This window comes from Erythrolamprus reginae, chromosome 5, assembly GCF_031021105.1.
Source record: "Erythrolamprus reginae isolate rEryReg1 chromosome 5, rEryReg1.hap1, whole genome shotgun sequence".
Taxonomy (NCBI): Eukaryota; Metazoa; Chordata; class Lepidosauria; order Squamata; family Dipsadidae; genus Erythrolamprus; species Erythrolamprus reginae.
The window spans coordinates 2,893,865-2,909,587 of NC_091954.1; the positions used below are offsets into that span (position 1 = coordinate 2,893,865).

At 41.1% G+C, this 15,723-nt stretch overlaps 1 protein-coding gene across 3 annotated transcripts; it reads right to left on the reverse strand.

Moving 5' to 3' along the window:
• Positions 1–2,189: 2,189 nt before the first annotated feature.
• On the reverse strand, positions 2,190–15,723 carry LOC139167496 (mannose-binding protein-like). 3 transcript variants are annotated; one of them, XM_070751981.1, is made up of 5 exons: positions 15,584–15,723; positions 13,850–14,051; positions 10,196–10,303; positions 7,224–7,307; positions 2,190–4,038 (listed from the first exon to the last, which is right to left on the reverse strand). In XM_070751981.1, the coding sequence occupies exons 2-5, from the start codon at positions 14,040–14,042 to the stop codon at positions 3,665–3,667; spliced, it is 759 nt and encodes a 252-aa protein (XP_070608082.1). In that variant the 5' UTR covers positions 14,043–14,051; positions 15,584–15,723; the 3' UTR covers positions 2,190–3,664. The 3 variants fall into 3 exon arrangements, with proteins under 3 accessions (XP_070608082.1, XP_070608081.1, XP_070608083.1); XM_070751980.1 differs by having other exon boundaries at positions 7,224–7,322; XM_070751982.1 differs by lacking the exon at positions 7,224–7,307 and having other exon boundaries at positions 15,584–15,682.

Genomic DNA, 15,723 nt, shown 5'->3' on the forward strand with positions numbered 1-15,723 from the left:
AATACAGTTTAACCATATGAAATGTGACAACAGTAGAGTTTACTGTAAAAAGAAGAAATTTAGAAGTTGAATCCATTTTTTTCATTCCTTTTTTCCTTTTTTCTTTTTTTTGTTCTGTTTGTATGTCTGTTTATATGTATCTATGTTATGTGAATATAAGCAAAATCAATGTTCTAAATGTATTTTTAATATTTATATCCAATTAAAACCCACCTCTGTCATCAGGCATGGGGGAATTGAGATATTCCCTTCCCCCTAGGCTTATAAAAAATTTATGCATGGTATGTCTGTTATGTATGATTGGTCTCTTAAATTAGGGTTTCTTTTTAAAATTAACTTAAATATCAGATTTGTTTATATTGTTTTGTTGCTGTTGTTAGCCGCCCCGAGTCTGCGGAGAGGGGCGGCATGCAAATTTGATAAATGAATGAATGAATGAATGAATGAATGAGTGAATGAACGAACGAATGAATGAATGATTAAATAAATGAATGAATGAATGAATGATTAAATAAATGAATGAATGATTAAATAAACAAATAAACAAACAAACAAACAAATAAATGAATAAATAAATATTTTTTTTAACAAAAAGAAGAATGGCCCTTCGCTGGAAGGATTGGTCTTAGGGTGGGCATCTAGCGCAGAGTTCTCCAACGTTTAGGGTTTTTGCGGAATGGTAGGGACGGTTCTGTATGTGACCACATGCAGATATTCACAACAACTTCATTTTCACGAGCAAACACTCATTTAAATCCGCGCATGTGAGGATGAACCCATGCAAACTCACCAGCTGTTTTCATGGCTGGGTTACGAACCCCTCACCGCCCTGCATGGCCCTACAGGTTGGGGCCCCCTGGCCTAGCAGATCCCATTGGGCAGGGCTCTCCAAGCTTGGCAACTTTAAGACCCCCCCCCAGAATTCCTCAGACAGCAGAACATTGAGGCCCACAAGTCTTAAAGTTGCCAAGGTTAGAGACCCCTGCCAAAAGGTGCCCTATCACAAAATGCACAGAGAAGTAAGGTTGCAATTCTGAAGGCGACCACAAGAGGGATGCCAAGTTCTTCCCCAAAACAAGGGTGTCCTACTGTCTCAATATTTTATTTCTTTATTTACATTTATTTATTTATTCACAGGGTCTCTGATTATTAATCTACCAAAGTAGGAGTCCTAGGCAGGTCTAAAAATTCCTGTACTGTAACTGGAGCTTTAGTTTTCTGACAGAAAGAAGCCTAGTCCTATATAATAGAATAGAATAGAATTGAATAGAATAGAATTTGAAATACAGTGATACCTCGTCTTACGAACTTAATTTGTTCCATGACCAGGTTCATAAGTAGAAAAGTTAGTGTGGCTTCTGGTTTAGAGATATTGTGGCTTAGTATGGTTTAGTGTAGCTTGTGGTGGCTGAAGAATATCTTGAAACTGGGTGAGAAGTGTGGTCGGGCGGTAGGAAAAGCATGTAGGATGCTTGGCTGCATAGCTAGAGGTATAACAAGCAGGAAGAGGGAGATTGTGATCCCCTTATATAGAGCGCTGGTGAGACCACATTTGGAATACTGTGTTCAGTTCTGGAGACCTCACCTACAAAAAGATATGGATAAAATTGAACGGGTCCAAAGACGGGCTACAAGAATGGTGGAAGGTCTTAAGCGTAAAACGTATCAGGAAAGACTTCATGAACTCCATCTGTAGAGTCTGGAGGACAGAAGGAAAAGGGGGGACATGATCGAAACATTTAAATATGTTAAAGGGTTAAATAAGGTTCAGGAGGGAAGTGTTTTTAATAGGAAAGTGAACACAAGAACAAGGGGACACAATCTGAAGTTAGTTGGGGGGAAAGATCAAAAGCAACATGAGAAAATATTATTTTACTGAAAGAGTAGTAGATCCTTGGAACAAACTTCCAGCAGACATGGTTGGTAAAGCCACAGTAACTGAATTTAAACATGCCTGGGATAAACATATATCCATTGTAAGATAAAATACAGGAAATAGTATAAGGGCAGACTAGATGGACCAGGAGGTCTTTTTCTGCCGTCAGACTTCTATGTTTCTATCTTGGCTGAAGACTTGTAGCTGAGTATTGTAACTAAGAATAGTGAATAGAGAATTGTGAGTATTTTGTATAGTATCTGTTCTGGTCCAACTAATGCAAATCCACAAATCTTTTCCCAAGGCTTTGATCTTAAAACAAATAAATCCTTTATTCTCTCTTACACAGAATAAAAATGGCAACAATACAAGCAGGGTTGCAAGATCATGCACAATGAATACTTTACGATGCAAATTCACCTTCCAGGCTCAAAAGCTGGAGAGGCAAAGCTATAAATCTCTCTTAAGGCGGAGGAGTTTATCAGTAATGAAAAGGCTCTGCTCAGTGTTCTTGTTAATCTAAATTAGCACAGTCTGTCATGGTTTATGAAAAGCTTGCTTTTCCTGGAGCTGTGAATCAAGCCCTTTTTCAATCACGCAGGTTGTCCAAAAGCAATTTCTTTTCCAGTTATTACCCGGAAGTGACCTATTCCCTTTTTTACACAATTCTAACAACGACAGATTCAGAACTTTTCCCCAATAATTTCTTCTCTTCGTTTTGCGAATCTCTTGAACCTAGGATTTACCTATGGGCTGTTAGATATCCCCCCATTATCTGAAAAAGAATCACTTTCAATGCTAGCTTTTAAATCATTGTCTCCTGCGCTCTCATCCCCACTGCCTTCTGATAAGCGAGAACCTCTGTTTCCTCATCCTCAGAGTCTGATATTTCCTAAGGCTGGCAAGGAACACTCACAACAGTATCTACTAAAGAGAGATAGCTACAGTGTAAATAGTGTAGCTTTGCTACGAAAGAAGTAAATATTTTCCTAAGAACATCTGAAGTACAGTGGTACCTCTACCTACGAACGCCTCTACTTACGAACTTTTCTAGATATGAAGATGATATCAAGACTTTTTGCTTCTTCTCATGAACTATTTTCCACTTACGAACATGAGCCTCTGAAACTGTAACTGGAAAAGGCAGGGAGAAGCCTTTGTGGGGCCTCTCTAGGAATCTCCTGGGAGGAAACAGGGCCAGAAAAGGCAGGGAGAAGACTCCATGGAGCCTCTCTAGGAATCTCCTGGAGGAAACGGGACCAAAAAAGGTGGAGAGAAGCCTCCGTGGGGCCTCTCTAGGAATCTCCTGGGAGGAAACAGGGCCGGAAAAGGCAAGAAGAAGCCTCCATGGGGCCTCCCTAGGAATCTCCTGGGAGGAAACAGGGCTGGAAAAGGCAAGAAGAAGCCTCCATGGGGCCTCTCCAGGAATCTCCTGGGAGGAAACAGGGCTGGAAAAGGCAAGAAGAAGCCTCCATGGGGCCTCTCTAGGAGTCTCCTGGGAGGAAACAGGGCCTCCACACTCCCTGTGGTTTCCCCAATCATACACATTATTTGCTTTTACATTGATTCCTATGGGAAAAATTGCTTCTTCTTATCTGGTCACGGAACAAATTAAGTTCATAAGTAGAGGTACCACTGTACTTGTCTTCAATTAAGACTAAAGTTCTTTATATCCTGGGCTGAGGCAGACTGGTTAGCTACTCTGGTTATCGGGATGGGATAGCTTCTGCAAAACGTTACTCCAACATGGACACCCCTGGGAATGCAAACAGCGACGTTCTACATAGATCAAAATTCACAAACGATGAGGTCTGCGTGGTTACAGGGGACGTCGTTCCATTTCGTGGTTGCAATGAGGATCACACAGTCTTCGTCATTCAAGTTGTTAGGCTCTGAAGGATGCCAGTTGGTGTAGCTCACCGCTTCTCCATTCAAATACACAAACCTGCCTTCCGTCTGGAGGTCGCTCAAACCCAGTAATATGTGCCTGCCGCTCCTCTGGGCTATTGCCGCCAAGGCCGTGTTCTCGGCCACATTCTTGGGCGCCGCCAGAGCACCACCGGCATTGCTGCAGAAAACTTTCCCGTTTGCAAAATTTTCGGTCCGGCCGGTTGAAACGAAGGTTTTCCCTCCGACGGTGGTCACCCCCTGCATGGTGAAGACTAAGGAGAAACAAATCACCCGTGAAAACAGCTTCCGGCAAACAAATAAACATGCTCAAGGCGAACATAGAAGGGGCACTATTGACAGATCTCCTTCCAGCTTAGCTTAGGGCAGCGATGGCGAACCTAGGTGGCACACAGAGCCATATCTGCTGACACGCGAGCCGTTGCCCTAGCTGAGCTCCAATGTGCATGTGTGTGCTCACAGTCACTCATGCCCTCATCACCTCGAGAGTCAACTACTGCAACACTCTCTACATGGGGCTACCTTTGAAAAGTGTTCAGAAACTTCAGATTGTGCAGAATGCAGCTGCGAGAGCAATCATGGGCTTCCCCAGGTATGCCCATGTCACACCAACACTCCGCAGTCTGCATTGGTTGCCGATCAGTTTCCAGTCACAATTCAAAGTGTTGGTTATGACCTATAAAGCCCTTCATGGCATCGGACCAGAATATCTCTGGGACCGCCTTCTGCCGCACGAATCCCAGCGACCGGTTAGGTCCCACAGAGTGGGCCTTCTCCGGGTCCCGTCAACTAAACAATGTCGTTTGGCGGGACCCAGGGGAAGAGCCTTCTCTGTGGCGGCCCCAAACCTTTGGAAACAGCTCCACCCTCCTTGCCTTTTTCAAACTCCTGAAAACCCACCTCTGCCGTCAGGTATGGGGAAATTGAGACATCTCCCCTGGCCTATATATTTTATGCATGGTACGTTTGTGTGTATGTTTTATTTTTAAATAAGGGTTTTTTAGTTTTTTAATTATTAGATTTGTTACTGTATATTGTTACTATTGCTGTGAGCCACCCCGAGTCTACGGAGAGGGGCGGCATACAAATCTAATAAATAATAATAATAATAATAATAATAATAATAATAATAATAATATCTGCTGGCACGCGAGCCATTGCCCTAGCTCAACCACAACCTTCATATGTGTGCCAGCTAGCTGATTTTTGGCTCTGGGAGGGCATTTTTGGCTTCCAGAGAGCCTCCAGGGGGATGGGGAGGACGTTTTTACCCTTCCACCGCTCCAGGGAAGCCTTTGGAGTCTGGGGAGGGCGAAACACAAGCCTACGGGGCCCACCAGAAGTTTGGAAACAGGCCATTTCCGGCCTCCAGAGGGCCTCCGGGGAACAGGGGAAGCTGTTTTCACCCACCCCAGGCTTTGAATTATGGATGTAGGCACTTGCCCATGTGCGATAGCATGCGTGCGGGCTCTTTTGGCACCCGAGAGGGGAAAAAAGTTCACCATCCCTGGTTTAGGGAATTAGCTGACAACCATTTATATATATTATTCAATTTTTATATTATTCAATTTTTATGCCGCCCTTCTCCTTAGACTCAGGGCGGCTTACAACATGTTAGCAATAGCACTTTTTTAACAGAGCCAGGCTATTGCCCCCACAATCCGGGTCCTCATTTGACCCACCTCGGAAGGATGGAAGGCTGAGTCAACCTTGAGCCAGTGATGAGATTTGAACCGCTGACCTTCAGATCTACAAGTCAGCTTCAGTGGCCTGCAGTACAGCACTCTACCTGCTGCGCCACCCCGGCTCTTATTTATTTATTTTTTATGTATTTATCTTATTTGTCAAACATGTATAGGATAGTAGTTTGTATAAACATAAGATAAGTAGAAAGTAATGATAAAGAAAGAAAGGAATGCACGCCCCTTCCAGACCTCTTAGAAATGGGGAGAGGTTGAGTGTAGACAATCAAAATGATTTGTCATGGCCTCCTCATTGGGGTTTATTCTCCAGCAAAGCCTATTCTCCAGGCAAGGACTAACCAGGACCACCAGTTAACCAGGTTTGTCAACACTTTCTTCGCTGTGGTTTATTTCCTAGCGAAGCCTATTCTCCAGGCAAGGAGTAACCAGGACCACCAGTTAACCAGGTTTGTCACCATCTTCTTCGCTGTGGTTTATTTCCCAGCGAAGCCTATTCTCCAGGCAAGGACTAACCAGGACCACCAGTTAACCAGGTTTGTCACCATCTTCTTTGCTGTGGTTTATTTTCCAGTGAAGCCTATTCTCCATGCAAGGACTAACCAGGACCACCAGATAACCAGGTTTGTCACCACTTTCTTTGCTGTGGTTTATTTCCCAGTGAAGCCTATTCTCCAGGCAAGGACTAACCGGGACCACCAGTTAACCAGGTTTGTCACCATCTTCTTCGCTCTGGTTTATTTCCCAGTGAAGCCTATTCTCCCTGCAAGGACTAATCAAAGGGTTATTTCACAGAGAGTTAGTTTCATGTGAATTTGGCTCCGGTGGACAGATTTCAAGCTGGGAGACAATTTCGGGGGCATGTCCAGTTGGCCATCACTGCCGATTCAGCGAATGGGGGGAAATTCCCACTACCGATTCTAGTGAACTGGTCCGAACTGGCAGGAACCCGCCTCTGAGCCAAGTACTTTTTATCTGGTTTTCTTGCCTAAATGTAGAACCTTACTTTCCTCATCACCGAATAGTTGGCCACACTGCCAGTGAGAGGCTGTTGCCCCCATGGAGGGGACGGGGACTCACTGGGGGTACTAAGTTTATGCACTATTTATTGAAAATAGGGTTTTTTTTTATTGTCCTTCCTTCTCTGGTCCCTTAGTATGATCCTTAATTACTTTTAAAATAGGAAATAATTAAACACTATATGTTTACCCATAAATGCTTTAAACATTTTAATCCTTGTCTGGAACTGAACTTTTATAGCAATGAAAGAAAATTGAGCTACTTGCCTAATCTGTTATCCTACTGAACCTTGTGGGTTCAGTACGAAACCTTAAAATGTGACTGTGCTCCTTAACAAACAATGCTGTCGATCATTTGTCCTTTTTGTGGCTATTCAAATAATGGGACTTCATCCACTGAAAAAGAGTCCAAGCACCTATTTGAAAACTTATCTTGGTCAGTAAGCCACTCCCACCCAGTCACATGACCTATAAGCCACCCCCCTGGTCACATAATTGTCAAGCCACTCCCACCTGGTCACATGGCTGGCAAGCCACTACTACCCAGTCACATGACCATCAAGCCACACCCACAAAACAAGCCACGCCCACAGCGTGGCAGTAAAATAATTGGAATCCCATCACTGCACCCTGCTCGTTGTTATTTTCTCTGCCCTTCTCCACATATTGTAGACAAACACAAAGCCAACAGCCAACCCCGAAACCCGCATTCTCTCTTACTTTTTTTGCTTTTGCTAACTTCAGCTTGTAACGTCTGGATTGTCTTTTCCAAAGCAGCAACTTGCCTTTGAACTGCATTCACAGCTACAGAGGAAAAAACTAGAGACAAGGTAAACTCCTTTGATGACCTGAGACTCAGGGGAACATCAGACGTTGTCTTTTAAAGCAGGGGGTATGTGTCAAACTCGCATCGTCACGTTGTCATCACGTGACGTAGTATCGCAACTTTTTTACCCTTCTCCCCTATGGGCCGTGAGTTTGACGACCCCTGTGTCAAGGCGCTTTCATAGAATTTGTCAGTACTATGTACTTTACCAATTGGGTTTGTCAATATATGAAGTAACCAGCCATGTATGTTTGGAGCAATGAGTATAATGTTACTTTAAGGACTAGGGCTGCAATTAGCCATAAAGGGGAAACAGATGTGTTGCTCTGTGCTGTTGTTGATGGTTATTTTTTATTTATTTATTTATTTGTTTGTTTGTTTGTTTGTTTATTTATTTATTTATTTATTTAGTTAGTTAGTTAGTTAGTTAGTTAGTCCAATACACAAAGCACATTGAAGAGAATAGACATGCAGTAATATATATAAAGAAAAGGATAGAAGAAAAGACATAAAAAGAGAGGAGAAGATATATGAAAGGAAGAAAAGATAAATGAGATGAAGGAGAGACAATTGGACAGGGGACGGAAGGCACACTAGTGCACTTATGCACACCCCTTACTGACCTCTTAGGAACCTGGAGAGGTCAATCGTGGATAGTCTAAGGGAGAAATGTTGGGGGTTAGGGGTTGTTATTACTGAGTCCGGTAACGAGTTCCACACTTCGACAACTCGATTGCTAAAGTCATATTTTTTACAGTCAAGTTTGGAGTGGTTAATATTAAGTTTGAATTTGTTGTGTGCTCTTGTGTTGTTGTGGTTGAAGCTGAAGTAGTCATTGACAGGTAGAACGTTGCAGCACATGATCTTGTGGGCAATACTTAGATTGTGTTTTAGGCGTCATAAGACCCAGGATTGTTTCGAGTGGAGGAGGGAAGGGCTCTTCTGGTGAAGTATCTTTGGACATTTTTGAGGGTGTTGATGTCTGCACTCTCTTCTAGTTTTGTCTGTGTGACTATAATATTACTGTGTACAAAGTATTGGTCTCTGTATTACACTTATGGTATTGTATGGAACTGTGTGAGAATATTATTGGTAAGCTGCTGTATGTATGGGACTGTATATTCTGATATCTGGTTTGTATATGATTGCTTGACTTGGATATGTGTGTAGTTGACTGTTACCTGATTAATCTATTGTAAACATTGTAAATAATAGTTATATTCTTACTTATATTTGACTGTGTTATTGGCTGAACAACAACCACTGCCACATATATTCTGTATCTAAGTTTAGGATTCTAACATTGGTTATAGGCCCAGTGTGGAAACATAGAAACGTAGAAGATTGATGGCAGAAAAAGACCTCATGGTCCATCTAGTTGCCCTTATACTACTGGTATTTCCTGTATTTTATCTTAGGATGGATCTATGTTTATCTCAAGCATGTTTAAATTCATTGACTGTGGATTGATCAACCACGTCTGCTGGAAGTTTGTTCCAAGCATCTACTACTCATTCAGTCAAATAATATTTTCTCATGTTGCTTCTGATCTTTCCATCAACTAACCTCAGATTGTGCCCCCTTGTTCTTGTGTTCACTTTCCTATGAAAAATACTTCCCTTCTGAACCTTATTTAACCCTTTGACATATTTAAATGTTTCGATCCTGTCCCCCCCCCTTTCCCTTCTGTCCTCCAGACTCTACAGATTGAGTCCATGAAGTCTTTCCTGATACATTTTATGCTTAAGACCTTCCACCATTCTTGTAGCCCGTCTTTGGACCCGTTCAATTTTATCCATATCTTTTTGTAGGTAAGGTCTCCAGAACTGAACACAGTATTGCAAATGTGGTCTCACCAGTGCTCTATATAAGGGGATCACAATCTCCCTCTTCCTGCTTGTTATACCTCTAGCTATGCAGCCAAGCATCCTACATGCTTTTCCTACCGCCCAACCACACTGCTCACCCAGTTTCAAGATATTCTTCAGCCACCACAAGCTACACTAAACCATACTAAGCCACAATATCTCTAAACCAGAAGCCACACTAACTTTTCTACTTATGAACCTGGTCATGGAACAAATTAAGTTCGTAAGACGAGGTATCACTGTATTTCAAATTCTATTCTATTCTATTCTATTCTATTCTATTCTATAGGACTAGGCTAGGGTTAAATAAGGTCCCTCCTGGACCTTATTTAACCCTTTGACATATTTAAATGTTTTGATCCTGTCCCCCCTTTCCCTTCTGTCCTCCAGACTATACAGATGGAGTCCATGAAGTCTTTCCTGATAGGTTTTATGCTGAAGACCTCCCACCATTTTTGTAGCCCGTCTTTGGGCACGTTCAATTTCATCCATATCTTTTTGTAGGTGAGGTCTCCAGAACTGGACACAGTATTCAAAAACCTCTTAAAATATAGCTTTTCTCCAGCCAATTGCTATTGATGGACATTGCAAAATAATCTGAATCCGAGCTCTTCTTGGAAATATCAGAAGCTGCCCAGGGATTGGATTCCACTTAGCTTCCCCACCGGTTCAGATCATGTCGGAAGTGCGCGTCACATCATGTCACATCAGGAAAATGGCCCTCTGCACACAAGCAGAAGTCTTTGCACATGTGCAGAGAGGTTTTTTTGCCAGTCGCTTTGAAGCCGTGGTGACTGGAGGACCGGCTTGGGAAGTGGCCAGTAGACCATCACTGCTGGCTTGGGGAGCAGGGACAAATTTCCACCACCAGTTCGTGCAAACTGATACGAACCGTCAGCAACCCGCCACCAAATTCAATTCAATTCAATTCATTAGATTTGTATGCCACCCCTCTCCGAAGACTCGCCCCCCACCATCCAAAAAACCCCTTTTCCTACCTGAGATTTCTCCCTTGTCTCCTTTCGCGCCTTGGGCTCCTGTGTTTCCCTTCGGTCCTGCAGGGCCAGCCTTCCCGGGGTATCCTTGTTGACCTTTCAATTGGAGGCCTAGGATAGGAGACAAAATAGCATCTCTTGGACACCATTTCCCCCAAAATAGCTGTCCCCTTCCCCAAGCCCCACTCGGCATCTATCCTCCATCAGACATCCCCAACTTGAAAGGACGTCTGCCGACGACATGATGTTTTGCCTGGCTGAAGGGTCAGTTGCATGAAAAACGAAGCCATTCTTGGATAGAATAAAATAGAATAAAGAATAGAATAAGGAATAGAATAGAATAAGGAACAGAATAGAATAGAGAATAGAATAGAATAGAGTAGAGTAGAGTAGAGTAGAATAAGGAATAGAATAGAATAAGGAATAGAATAGACTAGAGAATAGAATAAAATAGAATAGACTAGAGAATATAATAGAGTAGAGTAGAATAAGGAATAGAATAGAATAAGGAATAGAATAGACTAGAGAATAGAATAAAATAGAATAGAGAATAGAATAGAGTAGAGTAGAGTAGAATAAGGAATAGAATAGAATAAGGAATAGAATAGAATAAAATAAGGAATAGAATAGAATAGAGTAGAATAGAATAAGGAATAGAATAGAATAAAATAAGGAATAGAATAGAATAGAGTAGAATAGAATAGAATAAGGAATAGCATAGAATAGGAATAAGGAATAGAATAGAATAAGGAATAGCATAGAATAGCAATAAGGAATAGAATAGAATAGAATAAGGAATAGAGTAGAGTAGAGTAGAATAGAATACAATATAGAATAGAATAGAATAAGAAACAGAATAGAATAGAATAGAATAGAATTCTTTATTGGCCAAGTGTGATTGGACACACAAGGAAATTGTCTTTGGTGAAGATGCTCTCAGGGTACATAAAAAGAAAATATAGATTTGTCAAGAATCATGTGGTACAACACTTAATGATTGTCATAGGGGTCAAAAAAGAAATGAAGAAACAATCAATATTAACAAAAATCTTAAGATACAAGTAACAAGTGACAGTCCTACAGTCCTAAGTGGGAGGAAAAGGATGATAGGAATGATGAGAAAAAACTAGTAGAAATAGAAGTGCAGACTTAGTAAAAAGTTTGACAGTGTTGAGGGAATTATTTGTTTAGCAGAGTGAGGGTGTTCGGGGGAAAACTGTTCTTGTGTCTAGTTGTCTTGGTGTGCAGTGCTCTGTAGTGACCTTTTGAGGGTAGGAGTTGAAACAGTTTATGTCCAGGATGCGAGGGGTCAGTCAATATTCTCCTTTTTGACTCGTGCAGTATGCAGGTCCTCAATGGAAGGCAGGTTGGCAGCCATTGTTTTTTCTGCAGCTAAAATAAGCAACTTTATTGTAGAATTTTCCACACACTCTTGCTTTACCCTGGGAATGACCAGATGGACCAACTTTGTGGACTTTGGAGAAGGTCAAATTTATGCTGCTTGCTGCTATAGAAGACCCTAAGCAAGAGCCTCACTTAACCCCTCCTTCCGGCCTAGCTGGAAGCTATCCAACATGAAAAAAAGCATAGAATAATCTATAACTTTTGTGTTTATTCATTTATTTACTTATTATTTATATGCTGCCCACTCTAACAGGATTCAGGACTATGTTAAAGGTCCTCCTTTTTTAATAAAAAAAAAGTTTCTTTTTTTCTATATAAACATACCTAGACAAACATTTAAAAACATTGGAGGCTGTGTGACAGTCCTGTTTCTTATTTTCTATTATGATATTTCTATATTGCCATCATTTATTATTTCTGTTATTATATACATTATATTATACATAGGTCTTGCATGGGTATCCCTCTCATTCCTATATTTGACTGATCCTCTTCTCTTTTGTATCTCCGTTATTTAATTTGATTGACTATTTAATTTATACACTAACCATTTGCCCAGTCTGTTTGCATTTTCGGGGGGAATTTTTTTTTTACTTTTCTCAATTTGTTGTGCTAATTCCTCTTTTTCCATTAGATTTAATTTATGATTTATCAGTAGCATTTGCGGTTTGATTTTCTCTAGTTTATTATTAACCAGCAAATGTTCATGTTTTTCTTGTATGTGTACTTCCTGTAAGGCTATTATATCAAATTGGTATTTGCTTACTTTGTTTAAAAAAAAATTCCTTTTTTGTGGTGAATTTAAACGATTAACATTTAATGCAGGTCCTCCTTTTTGTTTAAATACAAAAATAAGGTTAAATATAAAGCGTTATGTAATGGAGACAGAGTGTTGGTGCATTCTTCTTCTTCTTCTTCTTCTTCTTCTTATTATTATTATTATTATTATTATTATTATTATTATTATTAATTAGATTTATATGCTGCCCCTCTCTGACAACTCAGGGCTGCTTACATAGAAACATAGAAGTCTGATGGCAGAAAAAGACCTCATGGTCCATCTAGTCTGCCCTTATACTATTTTCTGTATTTTATCTTAGGATGGATCTATGTTTATCCCAGGCATGTTTAAATTCAGTTACTGTGGATTTATCTACCACGTCTGCTGGAAGTTTGTTCCAAGGATTTACTACTCTTTCAGTAAAATAATATTTTCTCATGTTGCTTTTGATCTTTCCCCCAACTAACTTCAGATTGTGTCCCCTTGTTCTTGTGTTCACTTTCCTATTAAAAACACTTCCCTCCTGGACTTTATTTAACCCTTTAATATATTTAAATGTTTCGATCATGTCCCCCCTTTTCCTTCTGTCCTCCAGACTATACAGATGGAGTCCATGAAGTCTTTCCTGATACGTTTTATGCTTAAGACCTTCCACCATTCTTGTAGCCCGTCTTTGGACCCCTTCAATTTTGTCAATATCTTTTTCTAGGTGAGGTCTCCAGAACTGAACACAGTACACAGTATACAACGTATAAACAAGATAGTATACATCAAGATACAATTAATTTAAATTAAAAGTTACATTTAAAAAACAAAAGAACCTATTAAAATACACATACAGTGTTCCCTCGATTTTCGCGGGGGATGCGTTCCGAGACCGCCCACGAAAGTCAAATTTCTGCGAAGTAGAAATGCGGAAGTGAATACACTATTTTTGGCTATGAACAGTATCACAAGCCTTCCCGTAACACTTTAAACCCCTAAATTGCAATTTTCCATTCCCTTAGCAACCATTCAGATTATTACTCACCAGGTTTATTTATTAAAGTTTATTAAAAAATATATTTATTAAAGGCGGACGAAAGTTTGGCGATGACACATGACATCACCGGGTGGGAAAAACCGTGGTATAGGGAAAAAACACGCAAAGTATTTTTTAATTAATATTTTTGAAAAACCGTGGTATAGACTTTTCGCAAAGTTTGAACCCGCGAAAATCGAGGGAACACTGTATATCCATTCAAACAAACTCACTATACATTCATCAGCCAGGGGGGAGAATCTAATGACCCCAAGCTTGTCGGCATAAGTGAGTCTTTAGACTCTTTCGAAAGGCAAGGAGGGTAGAGGCAGTATGAATCTCCAGGGGGAGCTGATTCCAGAGGGCCGGGGCCTCCAGAGAGAAGGCTCTGTATGTGTGTGTAAGAGAGAGAGAAAGAGAGAAAAAGAGGGAGAGATTTCAGAAATCATACCCGTGTCTCCTTTCTCGCCTTTGGCCCCATCCCTTCCATCTCTCCCTGGTAAACCAGCGGCTCCTGGGTTGCCACAAGCCAAAATTGTGCAGGAATTCGTATCCAAACTCCTTGTCTCTGGAACGGCAGCCAAAGCCAACAATGCTCCTATCACGAGCAGCAGCAAAGTGTTGAAAGGTTGGAGGAAAACCATGGTTGGTACCTTGGACGGAGAACAAAATTAAGAAGAGATTATTTGGGGTTATGAGGTTTTATTCATCGTTTAAAGCCAATAGACCAAAATAGATTGTGCAAGCTATCTAGATGATGTTCACCCAACAACATTCTCCAATGTGGTACATTGCTCCACAGGAGTAACTGTGAGAGGGATCTTGGAGTCCGAGTGGACAACCATTTAAATAGGAGCCAGCCCTGGGCAGCAGCTGCCCAAAAACCCCAACACAGTTCTAGGCTGCATTAACAGAGGGAGAGAATCAAGATCACGTGAAGGGCTAATACCACTTTATAAGGCCTTGGTAAGGCCACACTTGGAATACGGCGTTCAGTTTTGGTCGCTACAATGCAAAAAGGATGTTGAGACTCTAGAAAAAGTGCAGAGAAGAGCGACAAACATGGTTAGGGGACTGGTGGCTAAAACATATGAAGAACAGTTGCAAGAACTGGACATGGCTCGTTTAATAAAAAGAAGGACCAGGGGAGACATGATAGCAGCCTTCCAGTATCTCAGGGGTTGCCACAGAGAAGAAGGAGTCAACCTATTCTCTAAAGCACCTGAGGGTAGAACAAGAAGCAATGGGTGGAAACTAAACAAGGAGAGAAGCAACTTAGAACTAAGGAGAAATTTCCTGACAGTTAGAACAATTAATCAATGGAAGAGCTTGCCTCCAGAAGTCGTTAATGCTCCAATACTGGAATTTTTAAAGCAGATGTTGGATAACCATCTCTTTGAAGTAGTGTAGGGTTTCCTGCCTAAGCAGGGGGTTGGACTAGAAGATCCCCAAGGTCCCCTCCAACTCGTTGTTGTTGTTGTTGTTGTTGTTGTTGTTATTATTAAAGTAGAGATGACATATGGCATTGGACCAGAATACCTCCGGAACTGCCTTCTACCGCAGGAATCCCAGCGGCCAATAAGGTCCCACAGAGTTGGCCTTCTCCGGGTCCCGTCGACCAAACAATGTCGTTTGGCGGGCCCCAGTGGAAAAGCCTTCTCTGTGGCGGCCCCAGCCCTCTGGAATCAACCCCCCCGGAGATTAGAACGGCCCCCACCCTCCTTGTCTTTCCCAAATTACTCAAGACCCACCTATATCGCCAGGCATGGGGGAACTGAGACATCTCCCCCAGGCTTTTATATTTTATGTTTGGTATGTATGTGTTGTATGGTTTTAACTGTTGAGGTTTTTATATATTTTTTATTTCAATATTAGATTTGTTTCAATGTTATATTGTTTTATTATTGTTGTGAGCCGCCCCGAGTCTTACAAATCTAATAAATTATTATTATTATTATTATTATTATTATTATTATTATTATTAATAATAATAATAAATTAAATTAACCAAGTAGTGACATTGTTGAGTTATTTAATTGGTCATTCAATCTAAATTCTCCAGATTTTAGCAATCCTATGAGTCAAACTTCTTAGAAGGAGGCGGTAGAAGTAGAAATTGTAAAAGATTGGCTGTAAAGATTTACAAAGCAGAGTTTGAGCTGAACATGAAATCGGCTTTGCTTACCAGAGTGTCCCTTGGTCAGCCTGGAAAGAGATGAAGATTGATCCAGGAGTCGATTCTCTTCTCTTCTCAACAGCAAGACAAAAATCAGGAAGAGAAAAATGCACCCAGTTGTGCGTTTTACTTTATCTCTGCCGTTGCTC

Bases quoted from the DNA above. Each gene is read 5' to 3' on its own strand.
- LOC139167496 (XM_070751980.1), bottom strand. From the start codon at position 14,042: ATGGTTTTCCTCCAACCTTTCAACACTTTGCTGCTGCTCGTGATAGGA. The intron at 7,323-10,195 runs GTAGGAAAAGGG...CCTTGTCTCTAG, and splicing joins AGACAAGGGAGAAATCTCAG to TTTTTTCCTCTGTAGCTGTG. The intron at 4,039-7,223 runs GTAAGAGAGAAT...GTTTCTCCTTAG, and splicing joins AGTTAGCAAAAGCAAAAAAA to TCTTCACCATGCAGGGGGTG.